General features: G+C 45.0%; 1 protein-coding gene across 3 annotated transcripts in view; it reads left to right on the top strand.

Moving 5' to 3' along the window:
* FRMD5 (FERM domain containing 5) overlaps positions 1-18,524 on the top strand; it is a 347,282-nt gene that overhangs the window by 299,354 nt on the left and 29,404 nt on the right. For all 3 annotated transcript variants that reach the window (XM_036282185.1, XM_036282182.1, XM_036282177.1), the window contains exons 2-4: positions 170-274; positions 11,597-11,639; positions 11,870-11,948. In XM_036282185.1, the coding sequence (XP_036138078.1) occupies positions 170-274; positions 11,597-11,639; positions 11,870-11,948 (227 nt within the window). The remainder of the gene's footprint in view (positions 1-169; positions 275-11,596; positions 11,640-11,869; positions 11,949-18,524) is intronic.

The raw sequence follows: 18,524 nt of genomic DNA, 5'->3' as shown, positions 1-18,524 counted from the left end.
TCCGAATTCCAGAGGATATGAATGTATCACAATATGGAGGACATAGTTATGGACAGATGCCCCTTTCATATCCTCATGCAACTGTTATAAGTGATTTTTAATGACCATCAACACACAGTTCCACTGAAGAAGCCCTCTCATTTCTCAATGGAACATTCTTTCTTTGCAGAGAGATGCCAAAGGCCAGTACCTGTTTGACCTTCTTTGCCACCACCTGAACCTACTTGAGAAAGACTATTTTGGGATCCGCTTTGTGGACCCAGATAAGCAGCGGGTAAGTCAATATTCAAAGCACAGTGGAGGAGAGGGTTGGTCAGTAAGCCTGTCACTCATCTTCAGAATTTAGCCCAAGGAGTTGGGAACCAACCAGACCCTACAGTTGGGTGTCATCTCTTCAAATTATATTATGAGACCTGGAAGACACCTTGGCAGAGCTCACCTAGAGATGGCACAGGTTGGTTTTACAGATGCTGAATGGCAGCCTGGAGAGCTGAAGTGATCTGCCCAAAGTTGCCCATTTAGAGGCAGAGCAGCTGGGCTAGTGTGGTTGCAGAGCCCAGGTCACAGGCTGAACCTACCCTGTTAGGAATGGCCTCGCCTGAGGTGCCACACCACCCCAGTTTGAGCAGGAGAAAGACAGCCCAGTTGACATGGGCCTTTCAGGCCTTGCAAATCCTGCACTTCTTGCTCTGCCGAGAATCTTTCTTCTCCCTTTCCTCACTTCCCCACACTCTACCGTTTTCTTCTGCTAACGCCTTCTCTCACATAAGGTCGTAGCTTAGACTTTTACTTCTCCAGAAGTCTTCCCCAATCCCCACTCTGAATGTGGGGTCCTCCTATGTGCCCCCTGTGCCCAGTATTACTCAAGTCCCAGGAGGGCATAAACATGTTCTTATTCATTACTATATCCCATGGGACTAGCACAGGGCCTAGAATGCAGTGGATATTTAGTAAATATTTGCTGAAGGAGTGATGAATGGGTGAGCTTATGGCTGGTAGTGCCACATTCCCCCTCCAGTTGCCCAGGTGGCCCACTGGCAGACACCTGCAGTTTCTATAGATCTGTCCATCAGCCCTGGGCTCCCTGAGGGATGTGCTCTCTGGCGCCCCCAACTGAAATGTGACGGTCTGCAGAAGCATTCAGGCCTCAGTGTGTCCCTTCCCTACACCCCCCCCCCCCCACATCACCACTCAGTCTTCTACCACTCTCTAAAAAACACGATCACCATGAGTCCCAAGGGGCCCCCTTGCATGGGTCCACTAATTTTCTTCACACCTTCAAACACCGGCTTCATCTCTGTTGCCACTAGGGAACATTGTAGGGAGCCTCAGAGGGTGCAGCTCCCAGCAGTGGCCAGGGCTCCCTCACCAGCCCAGAGTCAGGTGCTGTTTTGGTCTCTGATGCTCTGAGCCAGAAATTTTCAACCTTTTTCATCTTGTGGCACACAGAAACTAATTACTAAAATTCTGTGGCACACACAAAATATATTTTTTTGCCAATCTGATAAAAGAAAAAATGGTATAATTTTTTTTTGAGATGATTTTTGTTTCTGCCCCCCCCCCCCAATTTTTATTTATTTATTTTTCTTACAGATGTTTCTCCTTTGTTCCCCCCAGACACCCTCCTCCCCATCCCCCCCCCTCACCCTAGCATTTTTGTCTATGTCTACTGGTTATGCATACATGCATATAAGTTCTTTGGTTCATCTCATCTCTCCCCCCTGCCCCCTACTCTGAGGTTTGTCAGTCTGAAGCATACTCCTTTCTATGCTTCTGGGTCTATTTCATTCATCAGCCCACCTTCTTCATTATATTCCACAAATAAGTGAGATCATATGGTACTTGTCTTTCTCTTATTGGCTTATTTCGCTGAGCATTATATTCTCGAGCTCCCTCCATGATGTCTCAAAGAATAAGAGATCTTTCTTTCTTACAGCTGCATAGTATTTCATTGTAAATATGTACCACAGCTTTTTTATCCACTCATCTATTGATGGACACCTGGGCTGTTTCCAGATCTTAGCTATTGTAAATAGTGCTGCTATGAACACAGGGGTACATATATTCTTTCTGATTGGTGTTTCGGGCTTCTCAGGATATAGTCCTAGAAGTGGGATCACTGGCTCCAATGGCAATTCAATTTTTAATTTTTTGAGGAAACAGTATACCGTTTTCCATAGTGGCTGCACCAGTCTGCATTTTTATCAGCAGTGTACTAGAGTCCCCTTTTCTCCACCCTCGCCGGCACTTGTTGTTTGATGATTTGTTGATGGCGGCCATTCTGGCAGGTGTGAGGTGATACCTCATTGTTGTTTTAATTTGCATCTCTCTGATGATTAGTGATGTTGAGCATTTCTTCATATGTCTCTTGGCCATTTGTATGTCCTGTTTGGAGAGGTGTCTATTCAGCTCCTCTGCCCATTTTTTAATTGGGTTCCTTGTGTTCCTTTTGTTGAGTTGTATGAGCACTCTATATATTTTGGAAATTAACCCCTTATCTGATGTATCATTGGCGATTATGCTCTCCCATACAGTGGGTTCCCTTTCTATTTTGATGATTGTATATTTTGCTATGCAGAAGCTTTTGAGTTTGATGTAGTCCCATGTGTTCATTTTTTTCTTTGTGTCTGTTGCCTTAGGTGATGTATCAGTAAAAAATCTGCTGCATATGATGTCTGAAATTTTGTTGCCTATATTTTCTTCCAGCATTTTTATGGATTTACAAGTCACATTTAAGTCTTTTATCCATTTTAAGTTTATTCTTGTGTATGGTGTAAGTTGATGGTCTAGTTTTATTTTTTTGCATGTAGTTGTCCATTTTTCTCAACACCATTTATTAAAGAGGCTGTCTTTACTCCACTGTATGCTCTCACCACCTTTGTCAAATATTAATTGAGCATAATGTTTTGGGTTCATTTCTGGGTTCTCTGTTCTATTCCATTGAATTATATACCTGTTCTTGTGCCAGTACCAGGCTGTTTTGATTACAGTAGCTTTGTAGTACAACCTGGTATCCAGTATTGTGATCCCACCTATTTTATCCTTCTTTTACAAGATTGCTGTGGCTATTTGGGGTCTTTTTTAGTTCAATATGAACTTTTGAAGTATTAGTTCTAGTTCTGTGAAGTATGTCATTGGTATCTTGATGGGGATTGCATTGAATTTATAGATTGCTTTGGGTAGTATGGACATTTTAATGATGTTAATTCTTCCAATCCATGAACAAGGAACAAGGTATGTGCTTCCACTTTTTTATATCTTCCTCTATTTCTTTTTTCAATGTCCTGTAGTTTTCTGCAAATAGGTCCTTTGCTTCTTTGGTTAAGTATATTCCTAGGTATCTTAAATTTTTTTTTTTTTTTCCTGCTGCAATGGTATATGGGATTGTTTTTCTGTGAGTTCATTTTTGGTGTATATGAATGCCATCGATTTCATGATGTTAATTTTGTATCCTGCTATCTTGCTGAATTTGTTTATTAAACCTAGATTTTTGATGGAGTCTTTAGGGTTTTCTATGTATAATATCATGTCATCTGCAAATAAAGACAATTTTATTTCCTCCTTTCCAATTTGGATCCCTTTTATTTTTTCTTCCTGTCTGATTGCTGTGGCTAAGACTTCCAGTACTATGCTAAATAAGAGTGGTGAAAGTGGGCATCCCTGTCTTGTTCTTGTTCTAAAGCTTTTAGTTTTTGCCCACTAAGTATAATGTTGGCTATAGGTTTTTCATATATAGCCTTTATTATGTTGAGATATGATTCCTCTATTCCCACACTGCTAAGCGTTTTTATCAGAAATGAGTACTGGAGTTTGTCAAATGATTTTTCAGCATCTATTGATATGATCATGTGGTTTTTATTCTTCATTTTATTTATGTGGTGTATCACATTTATTGATTTGCTAATATTGTAATCCCTGGGATGAATCCCACTTTGTCATGGTGAATAATTTTTTTGATGTATTGCTGGATTCAATTTGCCAGTATTTTGTTCAGGATTTTGGCATGTATGTTCATCAGGGTTATCGGCCTATAGCTTCTTTCTTTGTAGTGTCTTTTTCTGGTTTTGGAATTAGAATTATGCTGGCTTCATAAAACGCATTTGGGAGTCTACCTTCTTCTTGAATTTTTTGGAATAGTTTGAGGAGAAAGGGTGTTAGTTCTTCTTTGAATGTTCAGTAAAACTCCTCCGTGAAGCTGTCCAGGCCTGGGCTTTTGTTTGCTGGGAGAGTCTTGATTACCTCTTCAATTTCCTTAGTTGTTATTGGTCTGTTCAAGTTTTCTATCTTTTCCCAGTTCAGTTTTGGGAAACTATGTGTTTCTAGAAATTTGTTCATTTTGCTTAGGTTGTCCAATTTGTTGCCATGTAATTGTTCATAGTATTTGTTAACAATCCTTTGTATTTCTGTGGTGTCAGTTGTTACTTCTCCTCTTCCATTTCTGATTTTGTGTATTTGGGTTCTCTCTCTTTGTTTCTTGGTGAGTCCAGCTAAGGGTCCATCAATCTTGTTTATCTTTTCAAAAAACCAGCTCTTTGTTTCATTGATCCTTTGAATTGTTTTTTTGGTCTCTATGTTGTTTATTTCTGCTCTGATCTTTACTATTTTCTTCCTTCTACTTACTCTGGGTTTTTCTTTTTGTTTGCTTTCTAATTCTTTAAGTTGTGAGGTTAGATAATCAATTAGAAATCTTTCTTATTTCTTGAGATAGGCCTTTCATGCTATGAACTTCCCTCTCAGAACTGCTTTTGCTGCATCCCATAGATTTTGTGTTGTTGTGTGTTCATTTTCATTGGTTTCCAGGAAGTTTTTAATTTCTTCCTTGATCTCCTCAGTAACCCATTCATTGTTCAATAACATGTTATTTAGCCTCCATGTGTTCAAATGTCTTTGCATGTTCTTGTTGTAATTGATTTCTAGTTTTATGCAATTGTGATCTGAGAAGATGCTTGATATGATTTCAGTCTTCTTGTACTTGTAGAGACTTAGTTTGTGTCCTATCATGTAGTCTATCTTTGAGAATGTCCCATGTACACTTGAAAAGAATGTGTATTCTGTAGTTTTGGGGTGTAATTCTCTGTAGATATTTATTAAATCCATTTGATCTAGTGCTTTATTTGGAGTCTGTGTTTCCTTGTTAATTTTTGTCTAGAGGATCTATCCAGTGATGTCAGTGGGGTGTTGAAGTTCCCTGCAATGATTGTCTTGCTCTCAATTTCTCCTTTGAAGTCCTCCAGAAGATTTTTAATGTATTTTGGTGCTCCTATATTCGGTACATATATGTTTACCAAGGTTATATCTTCCTGTTGGATAGATCCTTTCAATATTATGTAGTGGCCTTCTTTTTCTCTAGTTATAGTCTTCATTTTGAAATCTATTTGATTAGATATGAGTATTGCTACTCCAGCTTTTTTTCCCTTTTCATTTGCTTGGAAGAATTTTTTCCATCCCTTCACTTTCAGCCTATGTGAGTCTTTTGTTGTGAGATGGGTCTCTTGTAAATAACATATATATGAGTCATGCTTTCTTATCCAATCAGCTACTCTGTGTCTTATGATAGGGGTGTTCAGTCCATCTACATTTAGGGTGATTATTGATATGTACTGATTTATTGCCATTTTTGTTTAGTGTAGTTATATTTTTCTTCCTATTTCTACTAATTACAGCAGTCCTTTTAACATTTCTTGCAGTGCTGGTTTGGTGCTAATATATTCCCTTAGTCATTTTTTTTTTTTTTTTTTCATCTGGGAAGCTCTTTATTTGACCATCTATTTTGAATGATAGGCTTCCTGGGTAGAGTAGTCCTGGATTCAGATCCTTGTTTTTTATGACCTTGATTACTTCATGTCATTCCCTTCTGACCTGTAGTGTTTCTGTTGAGAAGTCAGCTGAGAGCCTTATGGGATTCCTTTGTAGGTCACTTGTTGCTTTTCTCTTGCTGCCTTTGTCTTTAATCTTTGGCATTTTAATTACAATGTGTCTTGGTGTGGGCTTGTTTGGGTTCTTCTTACTTGGGGCTCTCTGTGCTTCTTGATCTTGAATGCCTTCTTCCTTCATCAAGTTAGGAAAGTTTTCTGTTACAATTTCTTTAAATATATTCTCTAACCTTTGCTAATTTTCTTTTTCTTCTGGCACACCTATGATGCGAATGTTATTACATTTCCAGTTGTCCCACAGTTCTCTTAAGCTGTCTTTCTGTTTTTTAATTGTTTTTTGTTTTTTTGGTTTTTTGATTGGTTGATTTTTTTTTTACCCTGTCTTCTAATTCACTGATCCAATCCTCATCTTCCTGTACTCTGCTGGTTATTGCTTTCAATGTGTTCTTTATTTCTGCTATGTCATTCTTCATTTCCACTTGGTTGGTTTTTAATGTTTCTATATCTTTACACATGGTGTTGATGTCCTTACTCATGATGTTGAGCTTCCTCAAGATCATCGCTCTGAACTCTACCTCTGATAACATGCTTAACTGCATTTCATTGATCTCATATTCGGTAGTTTTTTTGTTCTTTCATTTGAGACTTGTTTCTTTGTTTCACCGTTTTGGCTATCTCAGTGGGTTTTGGAGCCTGCCAAATTTCCCCTGTGGGTGTTGGTGTTCTGCTATTTGTGATTCCCTTTACTGGGTTTGGATGAATGTGGGAGGATCCACGTTCAATACCACTGTCAAGTCTTACTGTCCTGGGTAGATTTGCAAGCCCAGGAAAGGCTGTTATCCTTCGGCTTTTTGCCTGGAGGCTATTAGTTTCAGTTACTTGATGAACCTTGAGTTGTAGCCCTCAGTTGCATGAAAAACTTCCTAAGGTGTTTAGTGTAAGAGGATTTCTAGAGGGTGGGGCCGATGCTGGTTGTTAATGAGCTTCAATTTGAATTTCTCTGGCCCAGCTGGGTGGAGTTAAATCTCTGAGGGAGGAGCTGCTGCTTCTTCCCAGAGCTCCAGGAAGGAGCAAGATGGCCACCACCCTATATGGCCGCAACTAAGCAATTCTGAGCACCCTCTAAATTCCAGGTGTCCCCAAAGAGTTCCAGTCCAATCTTCCCTCCCTCTGCCGGAGCCCAAGGTGAGTGGCTGTAGCTAAGTTAGTGCTCTGTCCAGGCCCTCTGCACTATGGAGCCAGATTAGGATTTTAACCCTGAGAGAGCTGTTCACAGCTAAAATAGCTGCTGTCCATGGGCTCCCAGCCCACCTTCTCACACCCCTGCAGCCCTTCCAGGCTCAATTCAGGGTCCTTTTTTCCTGTCCCTGGTTATATGGTCCTCTCCAGCTGCTTTTCTGTTGCTTTTTCCCGACAATTTGTCTTTATTTTAGTTGTAATTCCAGTTTGGTCCTGGGAAATGGTCTGTGTAGCTTCCATTCACTCTGCCACCATTTTGGAAATCCAAGTTATAATTTTGATTAATTCACACCACACGGCTATTGTTGGGTTGGCTGTTGGTTTTTTTTTTTTTTTTAGACAATCTAAGGGAAAAGAGATCAGTGCCCCTGACTGAATAGTCAGGTACTGCATATTTTAAAAATCCTTGTGGCACACCAGCTGAAAATTGCTATTGTGAGCCATTGTGTCTCCAGGTCACATGTAGGGTTTTATGTTAAACATGTGAGCTGTAGGAAATAATATGTATCCCTTACTCTCACAAGCCCTGTCCCACTTTGTTTCCTTACTCCTGGCTCAGCAGAATTTTGAGCATCAGTGTTTGGAAAGTATGTTGAGGTCAGCCCCTCACCCTAGCGGGAGTAGGGAACATCTGGCCTGCGGGCTGTATAAGGCCACGAAATCAATACCAGCTAACATGATGCACCTCACCAAATTAGCCTGAGCAAATATAGCAGGCTAATTTTTAAGTTGATAATTTTGTATGGCTCACGAATAATGTTATAAATATCCAAATGGCCCTTGGCAGAAAAAAATGTTTCCCACCCCTGCAGAATCTTGCACTGTGGTCCAGGGCTAGGGACAGCCGCTAAGACTCTGGAAAGTGCCACACCACCAAGCAGCTGTGAGGTCTCGTTCACTGTATGATAATGGTCTAGTTTTACAAAGGGGCGTTTTGTTGTTTGTTTATTCTTTTGACCTGAGCTGTCTCTCCTTGAGAAAGAAGGCCAGTTAGAGAACAGCATATGAAGAAAAAAGGGCACAATGTATCCTGTTCTTTTTATTTATTTATTTTTCTTTATTTATTTATTTTTTTCCATCCTTACCCGAGGACATTTTTGCATTTATCTTCAGATAAAGCAGGAGGGAGAGAGGAAGAGAGAGAGAGAAACATCGATGTGAGAGAGACGCATCGACTGGTTGCTACCCACACAACCCCAACCAGGGTGGGGAAAAACTGCAACTGGGGTATGTGCCCTTAGCAGAAACCGAACCCAGGACTCTCTTGTCCGTGGGTCGATGCTCTAACCGCTGAGCCAAACCAGCCGGGCCTATTCATTATTTTTACGTTAGGTCAGAATGTGTTTGAGGAGAATAAGAGTATGTGGAGGTAATGAGGATTAAAAGAAGGGAGCCCTGGATGGTTTTGCTCAGCGGTTAGAGCATCAGCCCACAGATCAAAGGGTTGAAGATTTGATTCTGGTCAAAGACATGTACCTCATTTGCGGTTCGATACCTGGCCCTGGTCAGGGTCGTGTGGTTGGCAGCCAGTCGATGTGTCTCTCCCACATTGATGTTTCTCTCTTTCTCTCTCCCTCCCTCTCACTCTATCTGAAAAGCATTGGAAGAATATCCTTGGGTGAGGATTAAAAAAAAAAAAAGAAGGCGGAGGCAGAGAAAGATAAGGAAATGGGCAAGGGAGAAATAAACTTTTGTGGAGTGGCTACTGTGTGCCGGGCTCTGCACTGAGCACAAAGCACAATCTCTCAGCTGTTGGGCACTGAGCATCGAGTTGTATCAGGCACTGAGCTGTGAGCTTCGCACATATTATTTAATTCTTGCCACAATGAGACGAGTATCCACAGTTATATTATCCAACTCGGATTAGTACAGTCCCAGGCAGATTGAGTACTTGCCCAAGGCAGGTGGCAAAGCCTGTCTCCACCTCAGACCTGTCTGACCCAGAGCCTGTGTGACTTCTAAGGTTCCATGTTGAATCCATACCTGAGAGGCTCTAAATGTCCTTGGCCTTTATTGAGGGATTAAGGAGAGCAGGGAGGCTCGAGAGAGTTCTTGAGAGTTGTGGGGAATTGTCATCCTAGGACTGTTTGGAGTAGAGGTGAGGGAAGTAAAATCCCAGCTCTCCTGGAGTGTGAGGCTTTAAAATAAACCTCCCCCCTGGGGCAGTCTGAACCCAGTGCCCACATCCATCTCATCACTCTGCAGGAGTCTCTGTGGGGCCTGGGAACTCTCCTGACCCCTCTCAGAGGAGCTGCGCTCACGTCACCCTCTCCCGTTCCTGCCTCACACCCAGGGCCTCAGCCTGCTCTCAGCCTCTCTTTTCAAGGTGGAGGTACCCTTTCAAGCCTCTAGAGCAGTGGTTCTCAACCTTCCTCATGCAGCGACCCTTTAATCCAGTTCCTCATGTTGCATGTGGGCGTATCTGCATGTGGGCGGACCCGCCTGGAGACAGACAGAGGAGCGGTGTCTATGTGTTTTCAGATGGTCTTAGGCGACCCCTGTGAAAGGGTCGTTTGACCCCCAAAGGGGTCACAACCCACAGGTTGAGAACCGCTGCTCTAGAATCTGAATATTCTGCCACATTGGTCCATTCACCCCAAGACAGGAGCAGACTCCCCTCTCTGAGTCTTTTCCCCTTCTCCTGACCCCACTTTCCTAAACCCATGTTATCAGTTGGCTAGTGATTCAGGGACCCAGATTTCGCTAGACAGATGCAAAAGGTAACTTTGGCCATCACCGTATTCTTGGGATCCCTTCAATATTTCTCTACCAGACCCTTAAAATCTCTTGGACAAGCTATGACCACTTTCCACACCCTCCCCACTCCACTCCTAATCTCCTGCAGTTCACTCCTTTCTTCAACTCTCACTCAGTACAAACTAAAGGCCTCTCGCCCGCTTCCTGCCAAGGGGAATAGCCTTTTTGTCCTTCGGCTCCATCTACCTTCTGATAATGATCTCACAAGTCATTCTGCTTAGTTTCTAACTTTCTTTCTTTATTTATTTATTTTAATCTGACAGTGGAATGGCTAGGGATGCTCTGTTTACTGACTCCCAGACACCGGCCGCGTTCTTCGCCCTGTACAAAATTCCAGCGAGCTCTGAACCAACGGGCCTCCTCCACCTTCACCCACACGGCCTGGAAACCCAGTTATTTCCATGCAATTTCATCTCTTGCCTTTGCTTTCCTGTAAGGCTGGGCCGTGGTGGGCTGTGTAATGTGAGAAGGACCTCTTAACCACATTGAGTGGCTATAATGAGTTGCCAGCCTCACGGGACTTCAGATCAAAGGAAGCAAGAGAGCAAAATGTCAGCCCAGATTATCTATGTGGAGCTGACGAGAGAACTGGCTCTTAGTGGATCCATTAGCTGCATGACCCATGGCTCAGCTCAGAAGGTGAGAGCTGGGAATCAAGGGAGGCCAGGATGCCGTCTGCATGGCCCTGGCTGTTTTCCTGCAAAGGGAGGACTCTGCCAAGACGTTACACTAAATGGAAGTAGCCAGAAAAGAGGGAGGTGTGGACCCAGTGCCTTTGTCCCTTTGTCCCTTTGACATCTGCATATGGACTACTGTGCTGGGCATGGGCAATACAGTGTAACAGTGTAAACAAGACAGTTTTCTGCCCTCACAGAGCTTATGACTAATGGTTTTAAGATACTCCGGATAACCAAACACAAATAACAGTAGTTCTAGCTCTCTGCAAATTGCCAAGGTTCCTGATTAGTATAAAAGCAGCAAACATCAATAAAGCATCCATGTAGACCTGGGAAACAGATACAGAATGGTCTCATTGCTTCCTTCCCCAAACATAAGTACCGTGGGAAACAGTGCATTGCTACTATGTCCTGCCTCCATGAAACTCCAAGGGACACAGGATACAATTCTACACATGGCTTGTGGTTAGTTATCTACGAGACAGACTTGATACATCCCTGGACTCCAAGAAATCCCAATCAGTATCTCCCACAGAGTTTGGCAATCTGTGTTACTCCAACAAAGATGGGATAGACACCAGCCATCCCCGCCTTCTCACCGTTTATGAAATTCCGTCAGCGCTTTCTAGAGCTGCTACTGATAGCCTCTGTCCCCCTGCCAAAGAAACGTTGGCATGTAGCACAAACACATACAACCTATTGAAGTCAGTAGTTCCCTACTCGAGCCAGGTGGGGCTTGGTCCTCATCACACATACGTGCCTGCTGGTGTCCAGGAATGGCTCCAAGCATTGGCCCCCGCTGTGGAAGGTGGCCTTGCCAAGAAGCCCAGAAGTGGCACCTGAAGCTGGAACTCTTTCCCCTTCACAGCTGGTTCCCTGGGGAACTTTTCAGAAAATATCCCTCTTTGCTGTCCAAGCCTACACATCACAAGCTTTTGGGCTGCTTTCACCCTGGGCTACAATCTGTCTGGTTACTTAAAATGGGTGAGACAAGTTATATTTGACACTGTTTCTCATTAGGATTTTCTTGTTCTGTGTTCTCTGTTTCAGCATTGGTTGGAGTTTACAAAGTCTGTGGTGAAGCAGTTGAGATGTAAGTATTCTCCAAGAAAAGACTCAAGCCCTACCCCTGGGGAGGGCGGGGTGAAACCTCCCCCTTGTAGTAAGTCTTGGTAATTTCCCACTGTTTTGAGTGTAAGTTGCCATAAACATCTGAGGATTTTCATCTGAGGGTTCAGAGGCCCATGCATCCTGGCGGGGAGGGGAACCAGGCACGTCTGGGCCAGAGGGTCTTCCCTGATGGGCACTCCTCTTTCTCTGCAGCCCAGCCTCCATTCACCATGTGTTTCCGTGTGAAGTTTTACCCTGCAGACCCTGCTGCCCTGAAAGAAGAAATAACCAGGTGAGACTAAACACATCCCCCAGCCGCTAAGACCTGTTGGAGAGGATGGGAGAGAGGGACTAGAACCTCTCAGATCCTCTACTTTGGAAACTCCTACTTCTCGCAGGCAAGGAATTCTTCCTAAATATAACCTTACTTCTTCTGTCTTTCATTCCCACATGCTTTCTCTGCTCACCCCTCAGTAGAATTGGAACAGAGTGAGCTTCTTTCATCAAGAGGTGTGCATACTTCATCTTGAACTGGTCCTCCTCAGAGGGAGCTGGAGTAACTAATTCATCGAATGCGTGTTTTTCTTTTACCTGTGATGTGGCCACTGCAGACGTTTTAGGGGAGGGCTGTGTTGCTTCTTTTTACAGGGATTAAAATAGATTTCAGTGGCCTAGTGTACTTGGGAAATACCAGAGCATGACCTTGAAAAACAGCCAGGAAATACTGAGTTGGGTAAACGCCAGTGTGCTGATGGGTCAGGTCCCCGATAAACGCTTCATCGTGGGCACTGTGTTCTGTGGCGAACAGACAGCTGCAGGGATGGATCCTGTCTCATCCAGCACCTCTTGAGGATGAGAAAGAACCTCTGGCCCTGGCCAGTTTGGCTCAGCGGTTGGAGCGTTGGCCTGCGGTCCAGAGAGAACTGGGTTCAGTTCCCGCTAAGGGCACGTACCTCGGTTGCAGTTTGTCCCCGGCCCTGGTTGGTCGTGCGGGTGGCAGCCACTCGATGTGTCCCTTTCACATCGATGTTTCTCTCTCTCTCTCTCTCCCCCTCCCGCTCTGTCTGAACAAAAAAATGGAAAAATGTCCTCGGGTGAGGATAAAAAAATTAAATTAAAAAAAAAGAACCTCTGTGCCCACAACCATTCTCTAAGAGGCAAGGTTTTGTATCTCTGAGCCAAATTCACCCCAAAAGCATGCCTCGGAGATTTAGGAACTCTATGTAACAGAGATCCTTAGTTTGTATATTAGAAAGATCTAATGTTGACATAAGCAAAACCTTGATGTTACCTTGTGGGGGGGTGAGCACAGGTGCAGGGGTCATGTCAGGGAATCCTAGAGCCGAGGAGGAAGCTGCTCTGCCAGCCCCACCCCCTCCACAAAACCTTAGAGACAGCGAAGATCAGGGTGAGGCCATTACCAGCCATGTAGACTGTTTGTCCTGTAAGGCTTTGAGATTTACTTCTAGATCCTGAACAGCTTGAGAAAATCCAAAACCAAAGGAAAGAAGGAAGGAAGAATATGGAATTATTTTCACTTCACATTCTGAAGAGGATGCTGCTACCTTTACATCCAGTAAGAGGAGCAAAAGTTTCTCTGAGAAGGAAAATGAGGAAACGGAGAGAGAAGTGGGCAAGAAACGGGAACAAGTGGTGCACAGGAAGCCAGGAGTGGGACAGGGAGGGACAGCGGCTTCTTCAGATGGCCTGCGGGAGGTGAGGGCAGTCTCTGATCTGCTCAGGATTGGGGGGCTGTCTGCTCCAGGTGCAGGGAGCAGCGAGCACCCACCTACTTTGAAACACAGGGGCAGTGAGGTGTGTAGTTGGAATCAAACCTCATGTTTCTTACTGGACATAAAAACTACAGGTTCTGCTCATCCACAGGGAAGTAGATGTGGCTTCCACTTGGCTTCTAAAAACCAAGCTCATCCAAATTAATAAGCAATTCTGTAGCTCTAGGTAGAACAGTGAGGGCAGCATTACTATGTTTAATAAGTAAACAAGGAGGAGTTTTGGCAAAGCACTAGCCTGCCTAGCTCATGATCTCTAGAGTGTTTGCCTTAGCTCTGAGCGTATCTGTCCCCTCCCCTCCCTTGAAAGAGGTGATGACACCAGGGCAGACTCCAAAAGTCCACCCTCCTGTCCACATGTCACATCTTTGCTGAGAGCCTAGCACCTACCTCCTAACAGCACACATCAGGACCGCCTGGTCTGCACCTCACTGACCAGTGGTGGATGAGAGGGATGGGTCTAATACAACCCAGTGAGAGCATCCCGGCACGTGGCTTTCTGACTTGATTAAAGGATAAAAAAAGATGGTGATCTTGGCCCTTAGGAGAAGCTCTTAACACTTTTCTAAATCAAATGTCACTGTATAATATTAATGTACAGACCCTACCACCCAAGAAGCAGCATAGATCTGCGAGCTCAGATCCTATTTGTCAATTCTTAATTTTGTGGCCCTGCACATAAGATATTTAACCTCTCTGACCTTCAGATTCCTCATTTATAAAACAAGCATACTAATAGCTACCTCATGGAATTGTTGGGAGGATTAACCACTATGTAAAGTCTTGTACTTAATACTCTCCCCTCACCCTGCCCCTCCGTGAGCCTTGCACTGAGCAAAGGCTCGATATCTGTTTCCTGCCAGAGTGATTACATGGTCCATGGACCCCAAAGGCTCTGCTTATGGGTCACAAGTACAGTTAGCTCTGGCTTTTCTCCTTTGTTTAGGAGAAAGGCACTTCTTTTCTGATAATCCCCTCACCTCTTCTGTCTCCTTTCCCTGCCACAAGAGTCCTAACACTTACGCAGCTAACTTTTGAGAATTCAGAGAGAAAGCCATTTCGGGTAATCAGCCAAGTCCTGGGCGGCGCAGCAGGGGGAACAGGGCCAGGCCTCTCCACGGGTCAGCAGATTCAAGGACACTGACAGGCGTGTGAGCTCCTCCCCCATCTGCATGCATTGGTGCTGACCATCCTCGACTCCTTCCCCCGCTCTCTGTCCCACCGGCCTGCCTTCCTGGAATGCAGTTTCCAGGCCTGTCAGGAGTGTGAGTTACAGGGTGCAGGGCCTGATGTGGAGTCGTCCTGCCTCCCCCTCCCCGAGGCCTTCAGTGGAGGCCTTAGAATTCACTGCATCTTTCTCCTCGTTCACATCCCTGCTGATCTTAAAAGAGCAGGTACCTACCCCAGCCTTACTCAGTCCCCATAATTCACTCCTGGCTTAGAGCCCGCCACACCATTTTCCTGCCAAACTAATTTAGCTGTCAGTGTGTATTTTCCTAGCAATATTGGTCCTAAATTTCACCACCAGCTCAGCCATTCCCATAGAGCCGTGCTGAGAGGAGGGGATGCAGTGGGGAGTAAAGAACTGGGCTTCAGTTTATCTCTTGGACTCTTCCCAGATGATAAATTTAGTTGCCAAATCCTGATTAATCTCTTTTGTCATTTTTTAAAGTAATAAATAGATTTTCCTGTCTGAGCTGGAGACAAGGCAGAGAAAATGGGGATTAGGCACCAGATGTAGCCTTTAACAGGGGCTGCAGGTGTATGAGCTCTTTGGAAAGATCAAGTAATAGAAGGAAACTGCATACAAATGGGTCCTCACCTTCCAAGGAGCAAACTGCCTGACACATGTTGGAGCAGGTGCTGAAAACAGTGTTAATAGAATGAACAAATGTATGCTCGAATGAATGGAGTTTTCAGGTTGTTTATTCCTTCGATGAATACCACTTGAGTCCAGCTTAGGCTAAGGTGGGTGGACAAATGCTTCCTGTAAAAGGCCAGGTGGTAGGTATTTTAGGCTGTGTGGGCCTCACCGTCTCCGTCACAGCGACTGGTTCCGCCATCACAGAGCAAAAGCAGATGATATGCGAAGGGATGAGCATGTCTGTGTTCCAATAAAATTGTGTTTTATTTCATTGGAAACTATGGTGGCAAGCTGTCGTTTACTGACCCTGGGCTAAGGAACCAAACACGGTTCAAAAACCCTGGGTTCAAATCCCAGGTTTTTCTTTAGCTATGTGACAAGGCAAGCAACAGTGTCTCTGATCATTCCGTTTCCTCCTCTGTGAGTCAGGGATGGAAACCAGTCATCACCTCATGGTTGTGAAGATTAAAAGAGAGCATGTATGGCCCTGGCTGGTATGACTCATTTGGTTGGAGTGTCGTCCCATATACCTCCCTTCCTCTCTCTAAAATCAATTAAAAAAAAAAAAAAGACAGAGGTGAGATAGAGCCTCCTGCAGCCAGAAGGAGAGGCACAAAGTTTACCAAAACGAGTGTCCTAAAGGAGCAAGCTTGTCTTCACTCTGGTCTGCTAATTTCTTATTTGGTTCCAAGAAGGATTTCTTCCTGATGACAGAGTCTCCTGACTTCATTTATGACCCCCTCTCTGACCTGATAATGAACTGAACCCCCACAGGGGTAGAAGCACCAGGCCTGGGTCATCACTGTGTCGCCTCATCACTGTACATCTCTGGACTTCTACTTCCTCAGCTACCAAATGAGAGAATTAGGCTCCCACCCCTACTCTGAGGTCCTGGGGTTGGGTTACCCAACCAGCCCCCTCATCAGGAACTGGGGGGGCTTGGTGGCCCCAGATAGCTGGTCCCTTGCCTGGCAACACAGTGGCCCTGGTGGCAGTGCCTCGGGCAACAAGGTCGTCTTCCTTAGGCCCGTGTGTGGCAGAGGAGAACATGCCGGCGTCTCTTGAGAATAGGCCTAAGGATGCTATGAATCATGTGGGGTGTATTTCACGACCGAGTCACTGGTTACCTCCTTACAGGAACAAAACAGGAAGCTTGATTGGAGGTCCTGGAGCAGAAAAGGAAAGGGGGACCCTCATGCAACTCTCTGCCTTCAAGCTGGCAGTTCGTTGTTTCATGAGCTCCTCTCTTCTTGTCCTGTAAAGACTGTGGTTTGTTTCTTTAGGGTGTTGGCCTGCCCTCCAGATGCTGTACCATTGCCTGGCAATGTTCCCATGGCCTTCCCCGGACCTCCCTGTAGCTGTCCTACCTCCAGAAGTCTGAGGAAACCCTGCCCCTCAGTGAAAAGCCTTGTTTCCTTTCCAGTTCCCCTGAGGCCCTGTCATGCACCCATCAGCAAAGATGCCTCAAAGACAAGCTCTCAGTGTGAGGAGAAGCGTGTCCTCCTTGGGCAAAGAGGACTTCAAAGGGTCTTTTTCAAGCCCAGGAGCACCCACACACACAAAGGTTCTGATATGCTCCCCAGGGGGGTGTTCTCCTAACCACCACATTGAGAATCACTGCCCAGCCTTATTGTCCCTCTGAAGTATCTCCTTCAGTCCAGTACGTGCTGTCCCTGAAGCAGAGAGGTGTGGGAGGAGTGATCGGTGAGTAAGGGGAAAGGTTTGCCTCCACATCCTGCCCAGGCCTGTGGAAGGTGGGAGTTGGAACAGTGAGAGGCAGAGAAGCCCTCCCTCTCCCCTCCTCTCTCCCAGTGCCTTTTCTCCCGTGTGGCATTTCACTGTGGGAAGCACAGTGAAGACCAGCTTCATTTGTTAGATCCACTTTAATGTTTCACTCTGCGTGGTTTCTTTTTCCTTCAGTTTTCCTTGGCAGACACTGGGGCTGAGCAGGGATGGTGATGGTGGTTGAGGTGAGGAGGGGAGCTCTTACTGACTTCCAGACTATAATACTCACCTTCCCTTTGTTTTGAGAAGGGAAGTCCATCCTATGTGGTTAGAAGGATGCTTAAGCTTTAATCCATATACACCTGCTGGGGGTCTTGTTAAAATGATTCATTCAGTAGGTCAAGGATGGACCTGACATTCTCCATTTCCAACAAGCTCCCAGATGATGCTGACATGTCAACCACACTTTGAGTAGCATGACCTTAGGAGAGAAGAGTTTTGCCTCCTCTTAATTTCTGCTTGTTAATTACTTCAATAACCAAGCCCAAGGTTCTCAGTCACCTGCTGGTACCCTCCCCACCCCAGAAGTTGCACTGTCCAAGGTCCTTTCTCTTGAGCGTTTTCACATGATCAAGCGATCCTGGAATCCTCTTTCATTTGTCAGCCTGAAAACAGAAGCAGTGGGAACCTCTAGTAGTCCAGGGAGGGCCCTGTTTCTGTTCTGATAGAGTTTAAGGGAATTTTGCTACATGTCCATCACCCCCTCGGATGCTGTAGTTAGCTGTGGCTGTCTAACAATGTGCCACAGAACTTAAACTGACCAGCATTTATCATCTGTCGCCAAGAACTCCGTAGCAGCTGAGCTGGGTGGTTCTGGCTCAGGTGACTGCAGGCGTCTGAAGGCCTGATTGGAGGACTCGCTTCCAAGACAGTGTCCTCACGTGGCTGTCGGCAGAGTGCCGGTTCCTGGCTAGCTGTTGGCAAAAGGCCTCGGTTACTCACCACGTGGAGATTTCTAAAGGGCTGATTGAGTGTCCCCAAGCAGAATGAGAGATCTAAGAGACAGAGAGAACCAGGAGGAAGATGCGGTGACTGTGACCTAGTCCCAGGAGCCAGACAGTCCTGCTCCTGCTTCATTCTGTTTGTTAGAAGCAAGTCACTAAGTCCAGCCCACACACAAAAGGAGGGAATTAAGCTCTACATCTGGAGATGAGGAGTAGCAAAGAATTTGCGGACATCTTTTTAAACCACACAGATGCCCCCTGGCCTAGGAGCCACTGTGGTAGGTGACTCACTTAAGAGTTTGCTACCCCTGGCTTTTGCTCTTCCTAGGGTACCAGTGAGGTTACGAACATTGGCGACCCCACTCCTTGTAAGCACATTTTCCAAATGGAAAGTCAACAATTCCATTCCACCAACTACTTGTGAAACAGTTATAGTGCAAGGAAGGCAGTATAACATAATGATTAAAAGCCAACCTCGGGAGTGT

This window comes from Molossus molossus, unplaced genomic scaffold (assembly GCF_014108415.1).
Source record: "Molossus molossus isolate mMolMol1 unplaced genomic scaffold, mMolMol1.p scaffold_m16_p_1, whole genome shotgun sequence".
In the NCBI taxonomy this organism is placed as follows: domain Eukaryota; kingdom Metazoa; phylum Chordata; class Mammalia; order Chiroptera; family Molossidae; genus Molossus; species Molossus molossus.
The sequence above is the reverse complement of the archived record's forward strand: the minus strand, read 5'-3'. Positions and strand labels throughout refer to the sequence as shown.